The sequence below is a fragment of a genome, unplaced genomic scaffold (assembly GCF_019419815.1).
Source record: "Pyrus x bretschneideri cultivar Hongxiangsu unplaced genomic scaffold, Pyrus_bretschneideri_v1 Contig55, whole genome shotgun sequence".
In the NCBI taxonomy this organism is placed as follows: Eukaryota; Viridiplantae; Streptophyta; class Magnoliopsida; order Rosales; family Rosaceae; genus Pyrus; species Pyrus x bretschneideri.
In genome coordinates, this window is record NW_025999793.1 from 2,189,248 (window position 1) to 2,212,108 (window position 22,861).

At 37.4% G+C, this 22,861-nt stretch overlaps 1 protein-coding gene and 1 long non-coding RNA gene across 2 annotated transcripts; both read right to left on the reverse strand.

The window, feature by feature from the left end:
- Nucleotides 1-1,187: 1,187 nt before the first annotated feature.
- On the reverse strand, nt 1,188-4,329 carry LOC125470943. The gene is made up of 2 exons (XR_007253294.1): nt 2,193-4,329; nt 1,188-1,465 (listed from the first exon to the last, which is right to left on the reverse strand). It is a non-coding gene; the product is annotated as an uncharacterized LOC125470943 (long non-coding RNA).
- A 3,427-nt stretch (nt 4,330-7,756) lies between these two features.
- LOC103935159 (serine carboxypeptidase-like 7) lies at nt 7,757-21,693 on the reverse strand. Its single transcript, XM_048570879.1, has 15 exons — nt 21,462-21,693; nt 21,204-21,349; nt 20,817-20,854; nt 15,251-15,289; nt 14,936-15,058; nt 14,687-14,789; nt 14,503-14,540; nt 14,304-14,405; nt 13,955-14,041; nt 8,946-9,113; nt 8,702-8,773; nt 8,483-8,601; nt 8,274-8,387; nt 8,088-8,142; nt 7,757-7,996 (listed from the first exon to the last, which is right to left on the reverse strand). Exons 1-15 carry the CDS (start codon nt 21,611-21,613, stop codon nt 7,913-7,915), a joined length of 1,440 nt encoding a protein of 479 aa, XP_048426836.1. The 5' UTR covers nt 21,614-21,693; the 3' UTR covers nt 7,757-7,912.
- Between the last annotated feature and the right edge of the window lie 1,168 nt (nt 21,694-22,861).

The window sequence follows — 22,861 nt, forward strand, 5'->3', positions numbered from 1 at the left end:
ACGTCATCTGGCGAAGCCAAACAAGGTAATTGGTTTCAGTGAGTTTGACAAAGTGAGTGGTGTTGGGATGAGAAGGGAAGAGGAGGAGGTAGACATGGCAGGACAAGGGGAGAAACAGTAAACCTAGACGGTGGAGGAAGAGGAAAAGCAACCGGAGAAGGTAACGTTTCAGGAGAGAAAAAAGGGAACCCTAGGACCTAGTTAGGCGGATACCATGTAGAAATATAATTCCTTAATCAATTGTGTATACAATAGTTATATTATATAGGGTATTAGGTAACGCATATGTGGTATGAATCTACAATTTAATTATAAGAGTAAATCGTAGCAATGGTCCCTCAACTTTAATCAAATTGGAGCAATGGTCCCTTAACTAAAAATCCATTACCACTGGTCCCTCAACTCATCAAAATGTGTAGTTATGGTCATTTTCGTTAATTTCGTCAGAATTTTGACAAAATAAGTTATGTTGGAAATATCATTGCTACAATTGGGGTCCCTCAACTCATCAAAACGTGTAACTATGGTCCATTTCGTCAACTTCATCACAATTTTGTCAAAATGAGTTAGGTTGAAAGGATCATTGCTACAATTGCATTAAAGTTGAGGGACCATTGCTCCGATTGGGTTAAAGTTAAAAAACCATTTCTCTAGTTGGATTAAAGTTGAGGGATCATAGCTGCATGTTTTGATAAGTTGAGGGACCAATGATAATGAATTTTTTGTTAAAGAATTATTGTTACAATTTACTCTAATTATAATTGAGTTGACCTAGAATATTAGGAAACGTATATTAAAGAAAAGAAGCCGGAGATGATGATTCTTCTTTAATAGAAAGCTTCCAACTCTTAATTTTGCTTAAAACGGTATATCGGTGTTTAGTTTATTTTTAATTTGGGGTTCAGATATTTTTGTGAGTTGTCGTAGTCGTTTCTGTTTGTATTGTTTCAACTTGTTTTGTCAAACATAAAATTCTAAGATGTTTTTTTAGGCGAAACGATAACTTTGTTGTAGAAAAGAGTTGAATACGATAAGATGTTTGCAAAGATGGTATCAAAGGAATATGATCTACAAATTCAATCGTTAAACGTTATAATGTGACCCAAGATAAAATATACAGTTCATTTACAAATCAAAACGAAGTGCTATCAAGGGAAAATGATTAAGACATTGAAAATGCAAAACTAAATTGAGCAACCATATCTTTTATTAGTATATAGTTTATTTACAAATCAAAACGAAGTGCTATCAAAGGAAAATAATTAAGACATTGAAAATGCAAAGCTGAATTGGGCAACCATATCTTTTATTGGCATCTAAACGAATAATTTAGAATGGTACAAACCCGATTCTAGCTCACCTGACTCCTCTCTCATCTGCAGCTCTGTATTTGAAAGGCTGAGTAGCCAAGTAGCCAAGTTTAGAGAAGTCGTCAAATACTCACTATCTAAAGATCGAGAATAACCTACATTTACATTGCACATTCTATAGAAAATGAGACAAATTAACATATTTGAGATAAGTATTAAGATGCAAACATTCTCAAGATAAATTAAGCAGAAAAACGAAACGAATCCAATGACAATACAAAAGGAAAAGGAATTAAAGAAAAGTTACACTTAAAATATTTCAAATTATTGATCCATTGTTTCTAATTCATCTCTCCTTCGAGCTTTTATATTACAAATTTATATACAACAAATTGAACTGTTCATTTCAAAACATACATACATAGGCAGCAAAGCAAAAACTAAACTCCCACCACATGAATTAATCAGTAACTAAACAAGGAAAAATTCTTGGAGGGCAGAACAAACCCAATTGAATTTTCATGCGAGTGATTGTAATTGAAAATAAAAAATAAAAAAAAACATATATTTAAGTGCCCAAAATTTAAGCTTTTGTTCTTTTAACACAAATAGTTTCGCGGTCGTTAAGTAGTTTCTGTGGCTTTCTATCAATAGTTGTACTTACATAAAGAAAAAAAAGTAAAATAGTCAAACACAAAAGAAAGAAAGACGGATCAAATTATCAATAAATCTAAGTTAGAGTTGTTAAAATTCACTTTCATCTATACAATTCAAACTTCTATACATTTATTCACACTTTACCAATTGTCAGACCCTGCTAATTGCCTATAGCAAGATAATGAATTATGTGAGCAAAAAAAATGACATGCAACTTCAACTTACCATGCCAAAGAAGCTCCATAAGAATAGTAGCTTCCTCTTACTTCATGAATCTAAAGCATTGCAACCATAGATCCTGAAAATTATAAAAATCCATCCAATCAAGAGGCAATGTAATAGTTGTGGGAAGGTGATTATGCAACCAAGAATCTAAGGTATACCTCACAAATTTGCGATTCCATTATAATTTCACACAAAAAAAAAGATCAAATTTTGATTCAAACAAAACAATCTCATCTGTTACAAATCGAACCAACCAAAAAAAGAATCTATTAACATGATCTTCAACCTAACTATAAAAAGGAGCTTTATAACATCGACATGTCAAAACAACCAAGCCCAACAAATTAACGAACTAATTTTTCTTGATCAATAATAGCATACATATTATCAAATTATCAATCAATAATTCACATCATTAAGGGTTAAACAAATAGATGGAGACTGAAAATTTACTCAATCACGTCAACAAATCAAAGCCCTAAATTTTTATCATCCTGAACTGAAAAAATCTGTAAAATCTAAAACTTTTGACTGAAAATTTACTCAAACATCTAATATATCATTGCATTTCTATTTGAATTCAAAGTACGTAGAAATCACATCAACAAATCAAAGCCCTAAATTTTTATCATCCTGAACTAGAAAAATCTGTAAAATCTAAAAATTTTTGTCGCATCAAAATAATTACAAATTAAACCCCCTATTCTGATAATAAAAACCAAATTAGTAAATTACTCACCTAAAAGCCTTTTTTCAAAAGGCAAGCCTGAGTCCCTAATAATCCAAAATCACGTCAAATGGAGGAAAATGTTATATCAGAATCGGTTACTCATATACTAATAGAAAATTTTATCCTTAATTTGTCTAATTATAGAAATGAAAGAAAAATTAAATCAAGAAAACCAAGAGCCAGATTATGCTATTAAATCAGACAAAACTGAGATGCAATGGAACATATACAAATCTAATCCAAGGATACAAACCAAAACTCTTACTTTCTGAGAGAAATTGGGAAAGAACATTGTAAAAAGAAAGCAAGAGGAGAGATGTACCTGGCTCTGGCTGGAATTGTTGACGATGAATGTTTGAGAGAAAAGCTTTACCTTTCACTCGCTTTTGATTCCTGTAGTCACAATAGACACTTCGATTGTGACAGTTTCCGAAGGGAATTCCAAATTCAAAATTCAATAATCTAAACCATAATTAACTCACAATTTAGTTCCATCAACATGATAGACATACCAACTGTCAACAGACTAACAAAATAAACATACAACCTTCCTAGAAATAGCCCAATAATAGGATTATGTAGTCTGACCGTGCTGAACTAAATAAGACATTCAAGCGATCAAAGCTAATCCAGAGCTTTCTCCGCTCCCAAACACAGCAAGAATAGTACATTTCAAGAAATTCACAGACAGAGAGAAAGAAAGGGATAGAGTAGTACAAACCTAAGATCGACTGGCCTCGATCCTTTGGATTCGATCATTATCGTAGCAGAAATCAGACAAAAGCATATATCCACAAACTGCATAATCAAAACCAAAATTTTAAAATTAAAATTAAAATTTAAAGAAAAAATGCAGTAGAATTGTATAATGAGAAATTCTCGAACGTGGATAAATTAATCATGCGGGATGCGATCAATTGCATTGGGCTGACGGCAGGCCTCGAAAGTACCTCAAGAGGAAACAAATCAAACACACTGCATTAGCAATTTGATTTACGAAGCAGAATGATATAATTCATATACTATTACATCATTATACCGTGAGTTATTTACTACTGGTTCTCTGCAATTAAGCTTTTATATGCAACTTAAGAATATATATCGACCCAAAAAATCCCCACGAACCCCAAACAAAACAACTAAACATGCCAATCCTAAGAACACAAACCATATCAAAAACAGTTAACCACACACAATTGTGTCTTCACAGTGGCCCTTAATTAAGTTATAATACGCATGAGTAAACCCTAAAAAACAAAAATCAAAGTTACAAACTTTGAGTACAAATCAATCAAGCATGAATTTATACCACACATTCTGGCATAAAAGAAAAAAAAAATCACAACTAATATTTGAAATTAAATTCATCAAAAGCACACAAATTCAGTGAGAAGAGAGAGATAGAGAGAGAGATTACTCGGATAGTTCTTTGAAGTAAGGGACGCGTGAGCGCATAACACTCTTAATCTAGGACTGGATACCGTGCGCCTCCTTCAGAGAGAGAGAGAGAGATTACTCGGATGGCTCTCACTATCTTGCGCATCCTCCACCATTACCATGAACTCCCTCTCTCTCTCTCTCCCCCTCCCTAAAATCGGAGACTCTGTCAGCAAATCCCATAGATTCAAAAATCTAACCCCAAAAACTGTTATCCAGACCCTTCATGAATCACTTCCACAGAAACATACCGATCATAGTAATTTATTGATCAATTATACCAGTGCATTCATCAAATAAACATTTCCAAAATACACATTTAGCAGATAAATGTAACCTAAGGCACAAATTCACACGGATAGAGAAAATTAAGTTCCACAACCTACGAAAACAAAGTGGCAACTGAGAGATCGTTCGAGGGATTTGAGACTGAGCTTCTTCCATAAACAACATGCCTAGAACTCCCCAAGTTTTCAAATGGAAATCAAACATTTAAATGGCTTATAGTTGTAGGAGTTTGAGGCCCTCTTGTCCCACATTGGTCAACAGTATTTTTCCACTAGTCTTTATATAGGCTTATTCCTTCTTCTTAGTAATTAGAACTTGGACCATTTGGAAATGGATTGAAGGCTTGGGCCTTATGGTTGTGTGGATTGGGCCCTAAGAAAGGGTGTAAAACAGCCTATATATTTGCAATCATAGTATCCAAGTGAGATCATCTTTTCTTCTGTACAAAATTTCCAGAGAGTAAGCACACAAAGCAAATTCGCTAGAATTCTAGAATGGGACGAAAATACTGTTCGAATGACATAGCTTTTACGCTAGCCTCTACCTTCTGTGTTCAAGTTAGTATCATTGATATTCTTATATTAGTTTATATATTTGCAATCATAGTATCCAAGTGAGATCATCTTTTCTTCTGTACAAAATTTTCAGAGAGTAAGCACATAAAGCAAATTCGCTAAAATTCTAGAATCCAGTGCGGGTTGTAGAATTAGGTAGTTGAATCTTGGTCGAGCAGACGTTGTAGAACCACAAGCACAAGAGTGGGACGAAAATACTGTTCGAAGGACATAGCTTTTGCGCTAGCCTCTACCTTCTGTGATCAAGTTAGTATCATTGATATTCTTATATTAGTTTATGTATTTATTGTATAATTTTATTCTGCACATCAAGTATTTTTGGTTAATAAAGTATTAGAATTTCAAGTTCTGTTTATTTCTGTTATTTTTTGTTTATTTCTGAATTGTTCTCCAACAATAGTAATTTAACAAATTCCTTATCAGTGGAGTAAATAATTTGTGGACTAAAATTAAGATTAACTAATACATCCAATCAACTGCAACTAAACAACTTATAGTAATTTAATCTGTGTTTGTGGATATGAGAGAGAGAGAGAGAGAGAGAGAGAGAGAGAGAGAGAGAGAGAGAGAGAGTTATCTATTATAAAGCCAACCTTCTTTGAATTCACTTCTTGGTCCTCTTGTGGCTTATTACCAAAACTCTCCACTACATTTGCAGTAATGCTCTCTGCTTCTCCTCCTGCGATAATTATCATTCCGTAAGTAAAAGGTGCAAAAATATCAATTATTTAATGGTAGATATATACTTTAGACTTTTGTAGATCCAATTCATCCCGCATCTTCTCACACTCATCTTCATGCTGAAGCCGCAAACCTGTCAGCTCAGCTTCATGTTTGCTCCTCATTGAAGTTATTTTCTATGAAAATGATAAACTGGTTTGTAACGTAAGCATATAACACTCTACTTAAATTAGCAGTTCCAACTTAATTCAAAGCTATTTATTTGAACCTCTCTCAGTTCGTTTTCAGCTTGCAGTTGGATATGCTTTAGCTCTTCACTGTGTTCAGATTTTAGACTGAGTATCACGTTCTTGGTGCTCCAACCTATAAAAATACAAAAAATATTTTACGAAATTCCAACACAACCAATGTAATTAAAAGCTTGCATATGGTTTGCTTAATTAACAAACTAGCATTTGCCTACACACTTTGTGTGTATGAACACATATTTTTAGAAAATGAGAAGGAGAGAGAGAGAGAGAGAGAGAGAGAGAGAGAGAGAGAGAGAGAACATGGAGGGAGCGGGAGGTTTTTTTTTATTATTATTTTTTTTAATATTGGAGGTATTTTAACATCACCTGTAGGTGAGCCTTCAATAAAAAACAGTAAAATTTGAACCTGTGAAATTACATTATTACCCATCATTTTTTTTTTGTGTGTGATAGAAGACTAAGTAGTATTTTCACCCTCTTTTGATTAACAAAGAAGGTTTTATTAATTAATAGAGATAATGCAGGGCAATTTTCATTTCCAACCAACTGTATGAACACAAAGATGTCTGCTTTAACTACTGCTCTATTGAACAGTAAAAAAACCCAAAAACTCTTAACTAAATCAAAATAAAAAAATTGGGTACATTTAACATCACATTATATCAGTGTTTTAAAAAACTTGCCTTGGGGTGCGCATAGGCGGCCTTGGAGGCGAGACAGCAACAATTTCACCTCTGTTTTCTGGGAGTGGGCAGAAACTCGCCTAGGCTTCGTTAGAGTTCGCCTGGCAGCCAAGGCACGCCTGGGGCATTTGATTGGGCGTTCAAGTATCCTTCAGCGACCCAAATCTTAACTTGACCCTAAACGACGCTGTTTTGGCCAAGCCTTTTAATGTTTTTAATGACTTGGCCCAAAACAACGTTATTTTGGCCAGGTCTCTCTGTTTTTTTATCTTTTTTTTTTTTTTTTTTTTTTTTAATATAGGAACATTTGGTCCCCATATATCAGCAACAAGCAACCCAATCACAGGAGGTCTCCTCCTCCTTCCCCACCCAATACCCAATGCACGATTCTCTCTATTTCACCCAATCCCTCTAAATTCTCAATACCAATCCTATATTAAAATTTTACTCCAATCTTATACCTCAATTTGTAGTTTGGCTACTTGTTTGATTGTTGAAGTTGATTAATTTGTTTTACAAGTATTGTGATATATATATAATTTTAGGTCCCATGAGGCTTTGCCTCACACCTCACACCTAGGAAGGGCTATCCATGGAACACCTCGTAGATTTGCGAACTCGTAGAGTCATTGGTGAGTCGACTCAGCCGTGTAGACTTGTCGTCCCTGCAAATTGCAAAGCTCAAGTCACCGAATCAATAGGCGCAAATATATATGGGAAGAGGCATACGTTGAAACATGTGCAACATAGATATATTAAATAAACGCAAAAATAACCATTAATACACCTACCCTTCCACAATTATCAACACGCGGCTTGAAGATCAGCGACGGAGATAGTTAGTGGTAGCCTTGTAAATAATATCGCTGGTTAAAAAAAAAAAAAAAAAAAAAACTCACATCTACTAGTTATCATAAACTTTAATCAAGCAAGAAAAACAATGATATGGGAAAACATAATGTACCAAAATTATGAATGACGTTACGGTTAAGTAAATGTACTTGTAGTTACACAGTAATAGTCATGCTTAACTCAATCCTCTCTATCAAATGAGGCCTTAGTGTGCTAGAACAGATTAAATAGGAGAATGCCCTAGCCACCTATTGAACATATCAAAACACTCCTTAGGATTGTACTCTGGAGCTGTATGCCCTCCTCCCTGCACAATTGCAACTTGGAATCAATTCTAAGGTCAGCAATGGTTATTGATTTTAATTAGTACATTAATGTACAGATATTATCGGACATGCCTTTATGGTGGCATATGTCAAATTATACTCTTTATTCGAATAGTAAATTGTGTATCTGCAAAATGAATCAGTGACAAAATAAATGAGAACAAGGGATCAAGAGTTAGTATTAAATATTGGAACTTGTCAACCCGAAAAAATCACGAAAACAATAAAAACTGAGCTTTATAGGTATAATATACTAACCCGGCAACTTGATCGTCAGAAAACCATGGTTTCCAATCATCTTCAAGTGTCAAGTTCAAGGATTCTATCCACGCCAGTGTACTTATATATGGTATGGCCATATCATGATCACCACTGTAGGTAAATACATGTAACTATGCTGCCTCTTCAATTTTTTTTTCTTTTCTAATTGGTAAAACATGAAGAACGTATCATATTTAACAATTTACCTGTAGACCAAAGCACGAAGGGACTTTTTGCTGAGGTTTCGATGATATTCAAGACTACTTGGGATATCAAATGTATAAGGTGTTGTTCTATTGCATTTAGCCCATTCACCTTTTGTTCCCTGTTTGTCGTTAATTGTAAATATTTTTGTTTGAAATTAAATGGCTGCAAGTTCGTATCTTCTATTTAATTGATTAGAGATAGCATTAGGATACATATACCTCTCGAATGTTGAGAGCTTTACGGACATTTATATCATTTGCCCAAACAACAGAGTAGCGAATCCTATCTTCCTGCAACACGTCTGTCAGTTTGTTACTACCCAATAAAATGAGTCATTTCGCAGTTAACAGAGAGGGTGGATTCGTATTTGTGACCTCTTCTAGCATTGAAAAGAAGTAATGCTAAACTACGAGCAAATTGCCATACGATGAATATCAGAGAGAGAGAGAGAGAGAGAGATACCCGACACAACTGCAGAGAAGAGGGGAAATCTTTCAAAGTATCCTCAACAGGGTGTGAGATACCCGCCTTCCAATTCCAGTTCATTTCTAACACTGTTAATTCGTCATAGTCGTTTGCCCTGGGGCACAAAGGTGCTAATATGTGTTCGGAATCAAGTCTTCCAGTGCACTGCATACTCAATGATCAAGTGACTTTATATAACAGAAGATTAAAACCATGCAGGGTGTTAGGATTGTGTGTGTGTGTGTGTACACATTTGACACTTTACATGATCAGATTGAAAATCAAGAATGTACATAGGGTGTCAAGTTCCGGTCCACTTTTTAGATTTTCCTTTGAAGATTGTCGTTATAAAAACATGAACTAAATATGAAATTATTTAGTCATACCTAAGAGAGAATAAATAAAACAATCCTTTATTGACAAACAATGAAATCTTGATAAGCATAATCAAATGATCAACTATTTCTGATTTCTTAAAAAATTTCGCACAGATATTCTGAAATGAGTATCTACATATTAGAAAGCTTGAATCATCGAACCACACTTTGAGATGTTAAAAGAGACCAACCCCAGCCCATTCTACACAAATCCAGAAAATTCTGGCACCAAAGTCGGTGCATCATGCAGGCATATCAATATGCTAGATAATTCTAGCACTATCCCATTAAGTCGGTGGGTGTGTGTCTGTATAATAATGTGCTATAAAGTCCTAACAGCTTGTACAATTGTGTGGCTGCCATACAAAGCCCAATGACGGTGGGCAATTGTAGTCGGCAAAACCACACCTATAAATAGGTGTGTGTGCATGTGTTGCAATGTGACCAACCAAGTAAGCTTGTAATCAAGCAAGCAAGCAACCAAGTGAGAGTGAGAAGAAAGAGTAGTCTTGTAAGAGTGTGAGTGGTCTAGAGTTTGTCTCTAGAAAGTGAGTGACTGTCATAGCTTCCCAAGAGTGTCCATGATAGTTTGTGTTGTAATATTTTGTGCGTGTAATACAAGTAATTAGTTTACTTGTGTTGTCTCTCCAACACTTGTGCTATAATTGAGTACTCTAAATTCTTCCCCAACAATTGGTATCAGAGCGGTACGATCAGGGACCGTCTCTATTAAAGCTTCCGAGAATCATGAGAAGTTCAGTACTTCGCAAGATTATTGGTTAATCTTGTTTGGCTTATCGAAGCTCTGCTGACACGATGGGAGACCTTCAAGTTGTTGGAGGAATAAAAAAGTTGAACAACAAAAATTACAACACATGGGCAACATGTATGGAATCTTACCTACAAGGCCAAGATCTTTGGGATGTCGTCGGGGGTAATGAAGTTACGCAGCCAGAAGAAGACACTAGCGGTGCTTTGAGGAAGTGGAAGATTAAGGCAGGTAAGGCCATGTTTGCCTTAAAAACTACAATTGAAGATGACATGTTAGAGCACATACGGAAGGCCAAAACACCAAAAGAAGCATGGGACACCTTCGCCACACTCTTTTCAAAGAGGAACGATACAAGACTGTAGCTTCTCGAGAACAAGTTGTTATCAGTGGCCCAAAGGGACATGACGATTGCACAGTATTTCCACAAGGTAAAGTCTATTTGCCGTGAAATTTCTAAATTAGATCTTAGTGCTGCCATTGTAGAATCCAGGATAAAAAGAATAATTATCCATGGATTGAGACTCGAATATCGAGGCTTTGTTGCCACTGTACAAGGATGGCCGACCCAACCATCACTTGTTGAGTTCGAGAATTTGCTTGCCGATCAAGAAGCTTTGGCAAAGTAAATGGGAGAGGTCTCGTTAAGAGGTGAGGAGGAAGCGCTCTACACCAAAAGTAAAGGCAGCTTTAAGCAGCGTGCTAGTGGTGGATCTAAAAGAAATGGTGACAAGGAAAAATGTCATCAAGGAGGAGGGAGTTCTCGACCAGGGGGAGCTCCAAAGCATCACGGCAATTGTGGTCAGTCCCAGAATAATAAAAGGTTTGAGGGCAAGTGCTACAATTGTGGAAAAAAGGGCCACATGGTGAAGGATTGCTGGTTCAAAAGGCCTGCAGAAAGTAACATCGCCAACTCAGAGAAGAAAATTGAAGATGATTGGGATGTCGTTGCGTCTCTAGCTGTGGAGGGAGAATGGGACGCAGAAGCATCATCTTGTTGGTGCTCAGAAAATGAGGCATTGCCCGACCCAAAAGAGTTTAAAGATATGTTGCAAGGGAAACTGGGAGACCAAGCTGCCCAAATCCAATCAAGTCCAGATGAGCCTGAAGATTTGCTTGCTGGAGATGATGTCGAGCAAGAAGTACCTAAGAGTCCTTGGCAAACAGGTGTGTACCAACAACCACAAGAAGTTAGACCTAGTGGAGTGGAAGTATCAACTCCACAATCACAACTAAGAAGCTCAACAAGAGTACAAAAGCCATATCCTAAATATGCCAATGCTGCCATAACTGATGGAGCACCAAAAGAACCTGAGGCATTTAAAGAAACATCACAGAGTTCTGAATGGGTAAAAGCTATAGAAGAAGAAATAACTGCGCTTAAGCAGAATCAGACTTGGGATTTGGTGCCAAAGCCAAGGGATGTGAAACCCATATCCTGCAAATGGGTGTACAAGATAAAGTGTCATCCTGATGGTTCAGTTGAAAGGTACAAGGCTCAGTTCGTGGCTCGAGGCTTCTCTCAGCAGTATGGACTAGACTATGATGAAACATTTAGTCTAGTAGCAAAGCTTACGACCGTACGAGTCCTACTTGCACTTGCAGCTAACAAAAATTGGAATCTATACCAGATTGATGTGAAGAATGCTTTCTTGCATGGAGAGTTAGAATGGGAGATCTACATGATGCAGCAATGGGCTTTGAAAGTAAAGTTCATCCCAAGTACGTGTGCAAGTTGAGGAAAGCACTTTACGGTCTGAAACAAGCACCAAGGGCGTGGTACGGTAAGATTGCAGAATTTCTAACGCAAAAGTGGTTACTCAGTGGCCCATGCAGATTCAAGCTTATTTGTTAAAGCTAATGGAGGAAAGTTAGCTATCCTGCTGGTGTACATGGATGACTTAATCATCACTGGCGATGATGAAGTTGAAATTTGTCGAACAAAGGAAAATTTGTCAGTTCGGTTCAAGATGAAAGAGCTTGGACAACTCAAGCACTTTCGTGGATTAGAGGTTGATCGCACATAAGAAGGGATATTTCTATGTCAACAAAAGTATACAAAAGACTTGTTGCAGAAGTTTGGGATGCCCCGACCCCGATATTCCCCGAATACCAGAATAGGCACGTGCTGGCCGACACCCAAGGGTGACGAAAGCCATTTATTGAGTCCAAATGCTGAAAACAAGGGATATATAAGGCTTATAAATATAAAAGAATAATGAATATGCAAATAAGGACCGTGTTCAGAGCACACCTCTAATCTAGAACACTAAAAGAAAATAATATAAAATTGAATGAGACAAAGGAGTGGGTCCTCTCGGTGTAGGACTCACTCCTTTGTCTCATTCAATTTTATATTATTTTTTTTTAGTGTTCTAGATTAGAAGTGTGCTCTGAACACGGTCCTTATTTGCATATTCATTATTCTTTTATATTTATAAGCCTTATATATCCCTTGTTTTCAGCATTTGCACTCAATAAATGGCTTTCGTCACCCTCGGGTGTCGGCCAGCACGTGCCTATCCTGGTATTCGGGGAATATCGGGGTCAGGGTGTGTCACAAGATGTGTGCACATGAAGGCAAAAACTTGGAAGATGCAACAATGTATCGACAATTGGTAGGTAGTCTGATCTATCTGACTCTGACTCGACCTGACATTTCTTATGCAGTTGGTGTGATGAGTCGATACATACAAAATCCAAAGAAGCCTCATCTAGAAGCGGTTCGACGAATATTGAGATATGTAAAGAGTACAATTGACTATGGTCTCTTGTACAAGAAAGGAGAAGATGGTAAGTTGGTTGGCTATTGTGACATAGATTTTGCAGGAGATCACGACATCAGGAGATCGACCACTGGGTATGTCTTCAGATTTGGTTCTGGAGTAGTTTTGTGGTGCAGCAAGAGACAACCAACGGTGTGTTTGTCAACCACAGAAGCAGAGTATAGAGCAGCAGCAATGGCAACTCAAGAGAATGCATGGCTGGTATAGTTGATGAGTGATTTACATCAACCAGTAGATTATCCAGTACCATTGTACTGTGGTAACCAATCTGTAATTCGCTTGGCGGAAAATCCAGTCTTTCATGCAAGAACTAAACATGTGGAGGTACACTATCATTTCATTAGAGAGAAGGTCTTGCAAGAAGAGATTGAGATGAGACAAATCAATACAGATGAACAAGTTGCGGACTTGTTCACTAAAGGTTTGAGTACCGGCAAGTTTGAAAAGTTTCGTCGTCAACTCAGCATGGAGAAAAGAATGAGCTGGTGTTGAGGGGGAATGTTGAAAGAGACCAACCCCAGCCTATTCTACACAAATCTAGAAAATTCTGGCACCAAAGTCGGTGCATCATGCAGGCATATCAATATGCTAGATAATTCTAGCACTATCCTATTAAGTCGGTGGGTGTGTGTCTGTATAATAATGTGCTAGAAAGTCCTAGCAGCTTGTACAATTGTGTGGCTGCCATACAAAGCCCAATGGCGGTGGGCAATTGTAGTCGGCAAAACCACACCTATAAATAGGTGTGTGTGCATGTGTTGCAATGTGACCAACCAAGTAAGCTTGTAATCAAGCAAGCAAGCAACCAAGTGAGAGTGGGAAGAAAGAGTAGTATTGTAAGAGTGTGAGTGGTCTAGAGTTTGTCTTTAGAAAGTGAGTGACTGTCATAGCTTCCCAAGAGTGTCCTTGATAGTTTGTGTTGTAATATTTTGTGTGTGTAATACAAGTAATTAGTTTACTTGTGTTGTCTCTCCAACACTTGTGTTAGAGTTGAGTACTCTAAATTCTTCCCCAACATGAGATGACCCCCAAAATACTTTAATTCTTTGGATATGCAACCATGGTGATACGTACCTCCTGGAAAGCTTGAAGACTGTTGAGGCATAGTTGATTGTTTGGATCTACATCTACGTATTCGCCTTTGCAATTCCTTGTAGTTGACTAAAAATAAAGCAATTAAAACTTTTAATTTGTGGAGTGCAACTTGAGTGCACTACTGCATCCGAATCTTATAAGAATGTAGCGACACATTGCACTCAACATTTGTATAATTGTTATCTATAAGGGTTTATTCCTTTGCTTTTCATAAGAATATTTTTTTTATTCAAACTTTAGATGTGATATTGCTATATGCTTCTTAGAAGTTACAAAGGGAGACCTTAAAACTTAGCACTTGAAACAAAACCAACAGCGATATGCATACCTCGTATATTCTATCTGATATAAGCGCCATACGATGAGCATACTCAATTCTCGAGTTAACATCCCCCTTAGTGTTTGTAGCTGGATTGCCAATTATGTATCCCTGAAAATCCATTATAGATGAAATCAATTTCTAGCACAATGATGTCATGAAATTTGACAGTATAAGAAGGAATTTTTTCGGTATGTCAATTTCCTACTTTGAGATTCAAAGGTGGTTCGGTTCCTGCTTCAATATCTGCAGCACTCAACAACAGAGATACAAACACATGCGTCCGTAATCCTTAATGCTTTCGAGATACAGACACATTTTGTTATGCAGTTCTAAAATTTATGCGGAATTAATTGAATATGAGTTGGAGGACTCATTTGTCATGAAGTTACCATCGGTTATATGCTGAACAATGATGGGAACAATTTTTCCTGAGAAGGAATCTCCAGAAATGTAGAGAGGATTTGCAAGAAACTGGGGATGAGTCACAAGCCACTGCATAGGTGCATGATTTTAAGCAATAATGAAAATTAAATCAATATATCAACAATTATAAACAACCACTTTTTTTTTTTTTTTTTTTTTTGTACTGTTGAAATAATTTCTTAATTACGAATTATTTATGCAAAATCTTGACTTACCCTTTTGAGAAACTCGTAAGCTCTTGTGGCATGCAGGGTATCACTACTGATATACCCCTCCAGAGTTGTTGAGTATGAAAATCCAGTACCAGCAGGGGCATCTAAAAATATTATGTTTGCTAGCTGAAAACAAAAGAACCACTCTCACCGCTCACCCTCAATTGGTCACGCACTCATCTGTTTTATTAACTATTGTGGAATTCCGATAACATTTTTTTCAATTATTAGAGAGAAGTATTACTAAACTGAGAGTTAGCCAGTGGTCCCATAATTATTAATGGAAGCTAAACGCAGGGACGAAAAAATTCCACACACCTTGGTCCATGCGTATGGATTCGTAACAAGTGTTAATGGTGATAACAGTATACAGCAAGAAACCAGAAAATACAGTAGAGAGGAAGAAAGATAGAGACGAGAGAAAGAGAGAGAGATATGATATTTTTGTGTATTACAATCTGATGCTGCTTACAAGATATTTCACACTTATATACACAAGTGTTATCTTATCTCCTAAGCTATATAACCTCCCATCTCTAACTAACTAACTGTCTTTTATATTCCTTTTTACACATTTGTGACTTTTACCATACTACCCTTCAATATCCCCCCGCAATCTGAACTTGGGGGTCCGTGCAACCCCTTGGTAAGAATATCAGCAGATTGATCTTCAGTGGGAATGTAGGAGACAACCAAATCACCTTGTTGCACTTTTTCCCGAATAAAATGATAATCCGTATCCAAGTGCTTGATTCGTGAATGAAAAACTGGATTGGCACTTAATGCAATCGCAGACAAATTATCATAGTGAATAACAGGTGATGTGGGCAGAAACACATCCAAATCCTTCAAGACTGCCCTTATCCACGCGAGATCAGCTGCAGTGTGAGCCAAGGCTTTGTACTCTGCTTCAGTAGAACTGCGAGAAACAGACCCTTGTTTCTTTGACTGCCATGAAATGGGACTGTTGCCAAGAAAAACAAGATAGCCAGTCACAGACCTCCGAGTGTTCAAATCTGCTGCCCAATCAGAGTCTGAAAAGGCTTCGAGACTCGGTGTTGTAGCTGCGGAAAATACAAGACCATATTGACTGGTACCCTTAAGATACCATAAGATTCGCTTCACTGCTCCAAAATGAACCTCAGTGGGGGCTTTCATAAACTGACAAACTGAATTAACCGCAAAAGCAATATCTGGCCTAGTAAAAATCAGGTATTGCAGAGAACCAACAATGCTTCTGTAAAATGTAGGATCGGACAATGGCATTCCTTCATTGAGAAGCAACGAATTGTGTGGCTTACAAGGTGTTGGGGATGACTTACAAGAATCCATTCCAGCTTTATGAAGCAAATCTGTGATATATTTCGATTGAGTGACACATATATCCCCATTTGAAGGATATGAAATCTGAAGGCCTAAGAAATAGCTGAGTCTGCCCAAATCTTTCAATTCAAACACTTCTGAAAGTTCGTGAATAACCTGTTGAATCTGTACAGAATTCGAGCCTGTCAAAATTATGTCATCCATTTACAACAGGAGAATAATGATATCACTCCCAGTGTGTTTAACAAACAAACTTGTGTCAGACAAGGAAGCACAAAATCCCATAGCACACAGATAGGTAGTAAACTTAGAATTCCAGGCCCTTGGTGCCTGTTTAAGGCCATACAGAGATTTAACAAGTTTACAGACATAAGTAGGACAGGTTGGATCAACAAAACCTTGAGGTTGGTGCATATAAACCTCTTCTTGTAAATCCCCATGCAAGAAGGCATTTTTAATATCCAATTGTTTCAATTCCCAGTGATTCATTGCAGCTATAGCAAGAATGATTCTTACTGTTGTATAACGAACAACAGGACTAAAAGTCTCAGAATAATCAAGACCATATTCCTGTGAAAACCCTTGAGCCACCAATCGAGCTTTGTATCTTGAGACACTACCATCAGACTTCCTTTTGACCTTGTACACCCATTTACTACCAACCACAGATCGATTACTAGGATATGGAACTAGCTGCCAAGTCCCCTGAGCCCTGAGAGAGTCATATTCTTCCTGCATAGCTTGCTGCCAATGGGGTAGACTTGCAGCTTTCCGAAAATTAGAAGGCTCTTTAGTATCAGTAATGGCTGTCACATAGGAATAGCCACTAGAGAATACTTCATCTGCTGTAACATATAAAGATTGTAGTTCTGGAAAAGATGTCAAATAAGCAGCATAATCTTGTCGTTGTATAGTCACTTTTCAAACGTGTAACCATAGGATGACTAGCCACTGCATCTGGGGACATGGAATGATTGTCAGAATGGTCACTGAGTTGAGAAGAGACAGGAATCGATACCTCTAGTGGAGAACTTCGATGGACAGACAACAAGGGTGATGCATTGACTTCTGGAGGGAATGCATGAGAAGCTACCATTTCAGAACTGGAATGTACATTGGACACTTGCTGCGAAGAAACTGGATCTAATGTGGAATCTGCACTGGATGTAGATACTGTACTGTGAACTGCAGGAATAGGCATTTGAACCACAACCACATCACTGGATATGTGCTTAGACTTGCCAGGACTAAAACACCCTCGAGATAAGTCTGTTTTATATGGAAACACTTCCTCATTGTATATAACATGCCTAGACAATAACAATTTACCAGTGTTGATATCAAAGCAAATAGCTCCTTTGTATCCCAAGGCATAACCAAGAAAAACACAAAGTGAAGATCGAGGTTGAAACTTATTATTGATATAAGGACGCAGGAAAGGATAAATGGCAGTACCAAAGACCTTAAAATTATGAATATCAGGTGTGTGTCCAAACAATATCTGATAAGGAGACTTAAACTCTAAGACTTGAGATGGCATTCTGTTAATCAGGAGAATTGCATGAGCACAGGCATGATACCAGAACATTTGAGGCAAACTTGCTTCTGTCATCAAGGTAATAGCAGTTTCAACAACATGTCGATGTCTCCTTTCAGCAATACCATTCTGCTGAGGAGTATAAGGACAGGAAATCATGTGAGAAATGCCTTTGCTTGCTAGAAACTCCTTAAACTGTTTACTCATATACTCACCTCCCCCATCAGATTGAAAACACTTAATGGAAGCATGAAACTGATTAAACACAAATGCTGTGAACTTCACAAAAATAGAACAAGCTTCTGATTTATTAATCATGGGAAAAATCCACATGAATCTAGAAAATTCATCTACAAAAGAAATGTAGTACTTATAGCCTTCTATAGATGGGATTGAAGATGGTCCCCATACATCTGAGTGGACTTTCTCAAACAAACACTTAGCTTTATTTTGTCTTACTGGAAATACTTGTCTACACATTTTTCCTTGTACACAAGATGAACAAGAGTCTTTACTAGTACTAATTTCAGCAGTTTTCAACATTCTAGCTAAAATATCTTCTGATGGATGCCCTAGCCTTTGATGCCAAATCGTAGTCCTTACTTTCTGTCCCAAGAATGCAGCACATTGACTCAACTTTGTAGCAAATAAGTTATCAAAAACAGTGGCTGGAATCTTGAAAAGTTCCCCATCATCACTCCTTCCGTGGTACAAAGTCACCCTTGTTGCTTTGTCCTGTATAAAGAAATCCACATCATCACAAACAAACCAACAGCCATTATCTTTGCATAACATCTTAACAGAAAGAAGATTGGCAGTAATTTGGGGCACATGCAACACATTATGCAGAATTAAAGCATTATGAGGAGTTGAAATTGTAGAAGAACCAATGTGCTTGACTGCCAAACCTTCACCATTTCCAATAGTTATCTTCTCATCACCATTGTATGAATTGACTTGAGAGAGTGCATGAACATTAGAAGTCATGTGATGTGTAGCTCCTGTGTCCAGAATCCAAGTATCCCCAGTGGATAACCCATGTCCAGTGTTCTGTGATGGATTCTGTCCAATATGAGCCTGTGCAGTCATGGCAGTCAAGGTAGAAGGTGGTGGAGTACCCTGATAGGCAAAATTATTGCGATGATAACACTCCAGGGCAATATGGCCTCTTTTCCCACAAATCTGGCAAGCAAGGAACCCTGAATTTCCAGTAGCAGCCCTGTGAAAACAATTAGCTTCTGTATGTCCCCTCCTAGAACATATTTGACACTCGGGTGACACACCAGATTTGTAGGATGTATTGCCATTCCAGGTATTACTCATTTGAAAACCATTACCAGAAAATCCACTGCCATTCTGTGACTGAACACCTTTACCATTGCCATTAAAAGTACCATTATTCCCTCTGTGACCAAATGAATTTCCATGACCAGAGAAGTTTCTGGAACCATTAGTACTCCTAGGATCAAAATTACCATTGTTAACATTTCCATTATACCTCCTATTGCCCCCTGTGAAATTGGACTTCTGGACAAACCTGTCACTATTCCCCACAAAACCCGAGCCACCATGAAATGCATTAGAATGATCACCATCAAACTCCCCTTGAAATCTTTGAGAGTTGGAACTCTCCCCAACTTCAAACCCAGTATGGTTATTGGGAAAAGCTCTGGAGCCAGACCCATCTCCATGAACATACATTGCTGCCATAGATGTACTCAAGGACTTCAGTCTGGATTCAATACTAGCCTCTGCCCCAAGAAGTTGAGCCCTCAAATCTTTGTATGAAAACGGAGAATCCCTAGCCAATATCACAGTCTTTATCATCTCAAACTCTGGAGGTAAACCAGACAGCACAGCTATAAGAAAATCATTTTCAGTGATCTTTTCCCCAGCAGAAACTAGTTGATCCTTAATAGCTTTAACCCTTAAAAGAAACCTATCCACAGATTCCCCACCTTTTTGGATAGTATGGAACTCACTTTTCAGTTGATTAATTCTAACCATAGAGACAGACGCAAATCTTTCTTGCAAACAAGTCCATGCCTCACACGCTGTCTTACTACCAATAATGTGTTCCATAACATCATCAGATAGTGTAGCAATGAGAAGACTGAGCAAGGCAAGATCCTTCTTCACCCAATCTTTATATGCCATAGTAACTTCAGTTGTAACTCCGGACTCTGTATCAATAACAAATCTCGGAGGACATGGATCTTCACCCGTGAAATGATCAAAAAAATCATACCCCCGAAGAACAGACTGAAACTGAAAACTCCATTTAACAAAATTGTCATCCTGAAGCTTAACCGTAAGCATCCCAAGCAACCCTTCAATCTTGACATTCGACCCCATTGAAAAAACCGAACACTACACCACAATATGATCTTAACACCAAAATATACTACCCTTCGTTTCTAATGGCTATCGGCCTTTCTCTTTCTCCGACACACAAACACTTATCACAATCAAACAATGGCTATCGGCCTCTTACAAACTCAAAGAATGGCTATCGGCCTTTAATCTTGCTAATAATGGCTATCGGCCTTCAAACTCATAGACAAAAACCAAACAATCTTCACCTAGAACATATCACAAACAGATGGTGTGCAATGCGAAAATAGAAACCAAGAACCTGATATGAACGAACGCTTGCCCCCTTTTTGGCCAAGAAACTCTGTGACCTTGCAGCAAACATTAACCAGCACTCGCAATTCTTTAAACTCCAGCGGAAGAAACGGCACCAAGAATCGTCCGAGCGATTGATACCATGATAACAGTATACAGCAAGAAACCAGAAAATACAGTAGAGAGGAAGAAAGATAGAGACGAGAGAAAGAGAGAGAGATATGATATTTTTGTGTATTACAATCTGATGCTGCTTACAAGATATTTCACACTTATATACACAAGTGTTATCTTATCTCCTAAGCTATATAACCTCCCATCTCTAACTAACTAACTGTCTTTTATATTCCTTTTTACACATTTGTGACTTTTACCATACTACCCTTCAATAAATGGGTCCTTGTTCAAGTCTCCAAATTGGAAAGATATTGGACCTGGAATGAAACACGATTAGAGAACTTATTAAGTGTGCTTTGTATTTGGGACCTAATAAACAAAATTATTTTCAAACGTTTTCCTAAGGAGTAAGGTTTATGTGCGGCGGACCAGGTGTAACTTTTAATTTTCCGAATCAACGGAAAAAAAAAATGTACTGTCGAGGTTTTTTTAAAACAATATATTTTCAGGGGGTTTTGCTTATCTCTTGAAAAAAGTACTAGTTTCTGTAGCAATCGGTGGAAATCAAAACTGATAATTGCCTTCAAACAATTAATGATACTAATTAGACAGTAAAAGTAATGAATTACTTACTAATTAATGATACAAATTAGTGGGATACGTTACCAATTTCATAAACGAGGCCATAAAAAGAAGAACATCGAGGGCCTCCTGTTATCCAAAGAAGCAGAGGATCGTTTTCTGGACTCCTCTCTGACTCAACGAAGTAGTAGAACATTTGCAGTTCATCAAATTTGCCAACGCTCACATACCTTGGAAGTGGACACAAATTAAAACCCATAATTCAGTACTATAAAACAGATAATTAAACATAGGCTCCTATAAGAGTTCAAATTTAGATGTTAATCAAAAAATTGTAAGTACCCTGTTTCAAGCTTGAAGGGGAGGTCACCGGAAAAGCCCGGCAAGTTCTTGATGATCGACTGTGATGCACCATTGTTGGTAAGCAGCAGCAGAAAAGATGCTTGCCACGCCCAGAATTTAGCAGATGTGCAGATGCTGGAACTGAACGTCATTTTTCCTTCTTCTGTTTCTCTTGTCGCAAATCTCTGCTAGCAATGAACTAAAGCTTGGAATTTGACCTCTTACTATTACCATTATTATCTCCACTGCTATTGATGGCAAAGTCCAAAATAGCCTACTTATAATATGTTGTACTCTAACCACCCTACATGATTTGGATTCTTGCTAAAAAGAAAAATGAATAACTTCACTAAAAATAAAATATTAAAGAATAAACAATAATTCTCATTTTACTATTTTGACGCATCATGATTTTCAAACTTTAATACATTTGTTGAAAAGTCTGATGTCTGATGGCAATGAATGCCCACAAAGCAAAAGTGTTGAAAAGTCTGATGTCTGATGGCAATGAATGCCCACAAAGCAAAAGTCTTCAGCATGGGCAAAGTTTTCAATGCCATGCAAAGTGAAAGTGATTGTATAGTCAGACGAAATTTCATAAATTTCAAGATGCATTAACTGCATCAGTTTGGAGTTGCTCTATAAATAGAGCACTTCGCATGTTTTCATAAAACAGAATATATAAGAAGAAGAAAACAAGAGAGAAATATCAGTAACATCATCTATTCCTCTGCCTTTTATTTGTTATCCTCTTGTGCTATAAGTTTTAGTGTGGCATTTTACATCTACCTTGCACCTACTACTAAAAAGGTTATTCTCTCAAACTTTAACCCTTTTATAACATGTTATCAGCACGAGTCTCTAAATATAATTATTCTCTCATCTCTCTTCGCCGAACGAACGAAAGAAAGAAAAAAAAATGTTTCCTTTAAGGTTTTTACTGTTCATCTTCTTCCTCTGCCTCAACTGCGCCGTGTACCCTCGCGATGAGTTGTTTGCTCCATGCCTGCTCTTAGTTCTCCAACTAACGGTTACATACATCTTTGATTACTTGTTTGGTGTAGAGATTGATTACTAACCCAGTATTTATTTGTGTTAATTCTACTGCAATCCAAGATGGTGCGGTACAATCGCCCATCTTGAACTGCAAATTTAATCTTACTGCGATCCAAGACGGTGCGGTATCATCGTCTATCTTGGACTGCAGATTTAATTTTACTGCAATTTTTAGGTGGAGCGGTATAATCGCACACCCTACCCTGCATATTCGAATTTACCTGCTGTTTAATTTCATTGCAATTTTATGTGGTGCGGCATAATCGCCCACGCTACTCTGCATATTTAATTTTCCTGTTATTTGAGTGGTGCGGAATAATCGCCCATTCTATATTACATTATTT

Coding starts and splice junctions, on each gene's coding strand:
- LOC103935159 (XM_048570879.1), bottom strand. CDS start 21,613: ATGACGTTCAGTTCCAGCATCTGCACATCTGCTAAATTCTGGGCGTGG. Junction 15,290..20,816: donor TTGGAGACTTGAACAAGGAC/CCATTTATTGAA, acceptor ATACTGTTATCA/CCATTAACACTTGTTACGAA. Junction 14,541..14,686: donor TGTTCAGCATATAACCGATG/GTAACTTCATGA, acceptor TGAGTGCTGCAG/ATATTGAAGCAGGAACCGAA.